Below are 4,942 nucleotides of genomic sequence, written 5' to 3'. Positions count from 1 at the left end.
ATACTTATGCACACACATACACACGCACACACACTCTGAGTAGATTAGTGCATAAAAGCGAGTAAGAAAGAAGGAGCGCATATGAAAGAGAGTGAGAACGTGAGAGACACAGAGACAAAAAATTGGACGTATCGAATATTCGTTCTGACAAACGCATAATGCTTTTGACCTTTCTTTAGTGATATTTCCAATCCAGTATTGGAGAATCGTTAACTTCAGTCTTAATTTCAAAGTGTCTGAACTGAATTTAGCTGGTTGAGGGAAGAGAAGTAAGCATAATATGCGTCCAGTATTATTATTTCTTTATTGATAAATATGCTGATATGATATATTCACGGGATTTCTATAGTCATCTTGTCTTCGTTTACGTTGAACTTTCGATAGATTTTCGTCGCCATAATGAATCAGTAACTTGGCATATTTATTTGTGGCATGATGGTGAAGGAGCTAATAATTTGTAAGTGTTCAACGCAAGCGAAAACCTAGAGTAATCAAACAAATGTGATATAATACTGCAATCAATAACTCGATACATTTCACTATAAATATTTTGACCTCAGAATTATTTCCTACAAATATATTCTCTTATAGCAGTTATAAATACTTCCAATGTGATTACACGAGAAATGCAGTCCCGTAATCTACGTCTTCATCATAGAATGGAATTTATAGAAAAGCTTACTGTATCTACTGCTTATATAAATTTAACTGCTCGCACACGAGTGTAGGTCTGTGCATGTAACTCTTTATAGATGCCTGTAAATATATATATATATATATATATATAGAGAGAGAGAGAGAGAGAGAGAGAGAGAGAGAGAGAGAGAGAGAGAAAGTATAGAGACATTTTCATTAATTTGACTGTAAGCTTAGTGTATACTGTAAATGTTTGCAATGAGGGAAAAAAATACGTATATGTAAATATACATGCGTATGTATGGAACACACACAATAACACTGGGTTTTCTTCGCTTTCTTTTCATTTCTTCGTAACCTACACTCTATCTCTTTCGGAAAAAATTCAGCTGAGATGAACACTACTAATGATTAGAAATGCCAACTGAAACCGTATGCCGAACCGATGCCACTACTACATTATGGAAGAAGAAAACTACATTTTCATACACGCGCGCTCACGCGTGTGTCTGAACGGGTTCTTTTGCGCTTGTGCGTATATGTGTATCTGTGTGTTTGTCCATTATCAGATAACCCCGTTAGCAATAACACTGCATGTACATGGTTTACTTCCTTTCAACTTTAGTCATGTACCTCTTCCTGAAGTATTTTATAGTGAGATTTCGTAAAACAAATCAACAACCAATAATTACTTGCCGTAAAATACATAAAAATGCATACATATTTAAATTAACGTATACCATGTACTAATCACTATCCTACTTGTTTTTTTATCTTCAGAATGGAACAACACGAACCCTATGCCCGTAATGGTATTTATCCATGGTGAGTCGTACGATTCCGGAAGCGGAAACGTCTACGACGGAAGTGTATTGGCTAGCTTTGGCGAAGTCATTGTTGTAACTGTTAACTACCGGCTTGGAGTGCTGGGTAAGTACATATTTCTACTTTTCGATTAGCTCTTTCATTAGTTTCTTTACTTCTTAAGTTCTATCATAAATGTTTGTATATATATATATATATACATATTATTTAAATGTGTAGACACACACACACCTATATTTAAAAATAAACAGTCTAAGTCGTGATTCACAGTACGGAAGGTACTTTTCTTCCTTTCGATCGCTGAGTACAAAACGTGGCACGCAACACTTCCTTTCACATGATTTCCTTGAGTTATCATCTCAGCCTTGGACGCCAATCTGTTACAAGGTTACCTATTTTTGTGGCTTATCAACATCGCATATGCGTGAGTATTTGTGTGTGTTTGTATATGTATATGTCCTCGGGTATCTACACTGCTTTAGCCAATTCACAGCAATAAGAGTCACCTAGCAGTTATAATTGCAAAGAATTGCTGAATATTGCCCAATATAATATTCAGTGACATCGAACCCGGAACCAAGTACTTTCGAAGCGAATATATTATCCACACGACTATGTGTGGAATGTCAGAAAAAATATTTTAAAAACAGTTTCTGTGTATATGTATGTTTATATGTATTTGTGTGTCTAATTTTGCACGTGAGTTTGATGGGGCGGGGTGTAACTCATATCCTGTTACACAATGGCGAATTTAATTTAATTATAACAAAATTGTTCCAAATAAGCCTGTTAGCATAACCGGATTTCAGCAATATCGTTCTTTCAAAGCAGCATACGTTTATTAGATTATAGAAAGTTTTGAAATTTCACAACCATCCTTTTGAATTCTTTTCTCGGAAATATACGTATTGGAATTCTGTTGATGTGCCAGATGATATTGCATATTTCTAAACTTAATTTTTCAAAATCTCATTAATGTCTAGACCTGTAGCTATTATTCAGAATAGTCGAATATAAAATAGGTATATGCCTGACTTATCATTTTTATATATTATTTTATTAATATTGACAGAATAATATGTTGGGTGAATTAGAGAACATATGAGATTTTCGATTATTAATGGGGTTTTTTTGTTCTTTTCTCTGTTTTTTTTTGTTTTTTTTTGGAAGGAATGTGGGAATATAATTTTAGCGATAGCAGAAAGAATATACCAATGAAAATATAAATTGTTAAATTTTCCGTATTGTATATAGAAATCCCATCCATATCAGGCTGTTAAGTGTGTCTTGTACAGTAGGATAATAGTATTTAAGCCGCATATTTATGAGTTTTTGGACCATTATACAAAATTCAATATCATAATATACTTTTCAAAAATATGATACCATAAATATTTGTTTTCTTCTTTTGTAATGCATTAAGGGAGTGATCTTTAATACATACGGTGTCAAAGTAATTAACTTTTCGCGTTTTTTTTTCTCTTTCCTCTAATATAAGTCATCGATTCGTTAAACTGCTATCTATGTAAAACTATTGTATACAGCTGTGGTGAAAGATAGCCTCGGCAAACTCACTGGAACCAGTGAAAAAAATATGTGTGTTCTTAATACATGAATTATACGTTGCATCAAAAAATTAGATACGTGCATTCACACAACAGTCTTATAGTGAAATAAACAAAGTGAGTTGCAGATGAGGGCAGTAGCATAAAATTCCCCTTTTAACTAGGTCAACACAATAACTGCAAGTGTTATAGAGCGGCCAAATTCGAATAAAGCATTACAATAAATCTACAGTTCTATATTAAAGCGATGAGGAATTATGTACATTATTTACTATTGACGGATATGTGTCCTCATCTTGTTTGTTGTTAATACAACGTTTCGGCTGATTTATTCTCCAGCGTTCACTCACGGGCATATCGCGTAGTGGTTAAGAGCGCGGGCTACTAACCCCAAGATTCCGAGTTCTATTCCAGGCAGTGACCTGAAAAATATTATTATTAATAATAATAATAATGACAACAACAACAACATCGAAAAATACCTTAGGTATGAGAACCCAAGTTCGAAATTTCCCCAAGACACCTGATGAAGGCTGGAGGGTATATCAGCAGAGACGTTGTGTTAACAATAAACAAGATGAGGACAAATATCCGTCAATTGTAAATAATTTAAATAATGTACAATAAATCTAATGAGAAAATATTTGTGCAGCCCTTCAGCAAATATATTTCTAAAGTATGAAATGTATCATGTATTCAAACCTCCTGTCGTCAGTAAATAATGTAAAAGGAAGTTCAACCCTTCCTTATAAAATAGTACAATAATTTCGCAAATTCTTTACGGCACGCAGCAAATGACAAACGGAATTTATTCTGGATATCATGAAAGCGTCGGACGAGTTATTTTTCAGTATTCGCGCAAGGAATGTGTATACTTAGTCCTTATCTGGTAGATTTCATCCGTCCCTCAGTTTAAAACTATCACCTTTGTCTTTGAATGATTTTCGTTCAGCTCGCACTGATGCAACATTATAAGTGTAGGAAACACCTCTTAATTCGGTGTAATAATAGGTCATAGTAACTGCCTTTTCCTCTCTGAAGAATAAGAAATAAATCTGGTTTTAGCATTGATTTCTTTGCAAGCAATGACTTTTTTATGCAAAACTAAAATGAAATAATTATTAAACAAAATTAAATTTTCTACATATTATCGTCAATATTTCAGACATGAAAACTGCATATTTATTTACACCATAATTATTATTGAGCTATTGCGTTATGAAAAATCACTTAATATGAATTTAGAAATGCCAATGAAAGTATATTAATTAGTGACGTAAACACATTACAAAAGAAATCAACAATATACCTAACTATAACAAGGATTTTAAAAAAAAATTGTGGCAAACATAGGTATCTTATTTACTCATAGAAGTATAGAATGGCAAAAAAATTGTCATTTAAAATCGAGTTACATTCTGTGACCGCAATTAAATTTGTTCTATTTTAGAATTAAACTAGTATTTTTGCGATATAATTAATTCAATACATCAAAATATGTTGCATTAAAGAATATCTTAAATAATATTACAGCAAATGAAAAAAATAAATAAATGTATTTAGGATTCTTTTAAATGAATTTCTAACAAGAATCTAATATAAAAGTATTCCAATTATGCTATGATATGATGCTTATAGGAATAATTGGAATAATTGAATATGAACTTAAATATTATAAGTTATTAGATTAATATTCAGTTACTAATATTTTAAGCACATTTTTCATAAATAGGAAGACAGTCAGTGGAATCATATGCACACACACACACACACACACTCACTCTCACACACACACACACACACACACACACATACACGCACACAACACACACAAATCCATGCATACATAAATACACACTTAGTTTTATGCAGACAAGTTTTTGTAATGCGTATATCTATCCATATGTAATGCATAT

General features: G+C 32.5%; 1 protein-coding gene across 1 annotated transcript in view; it reads left to right on the top strand.

Annotated features, from left to right (window-relative positions):
- The window catches only part of LOC106879478 (neuroligin-4, X-linked), a 625,710-nt gene that overhangs the window by 465,237 nt on the left and 155,531 nt on the right, over positions 1-4,942 (top strand). The window contains exon 2 of the mRNA XM_052974627.1: positions 1,417-1,566. Coding sequence (XP_052830587.1) covers positions 1,417-1,566 — 150 coding nt within the window. The remainder of the gene's footprint in view (positions 1-1,416; positions 1,567-4,942) is intronic.

This window comes from Octopus bimaculoides, chromosome 19 (genome assembly GCF_001194135.2).
Source record: "Octopus bimaculoides isolate UCB-OBI-ISO-001 chromosome 19, ASM119413v2, whole genome shotgun sequence".
Taxonomy (NCBI): domain Eukaryota; kingdom Metazoa; phylum Mollusca; class Cephalopoda; order Octopoda; family Octopodidae; genus Octopus; species Octopus bimaculoides.
This window is presented reverse-complemented; position numbering and strand designations above follow the sequence as displayed.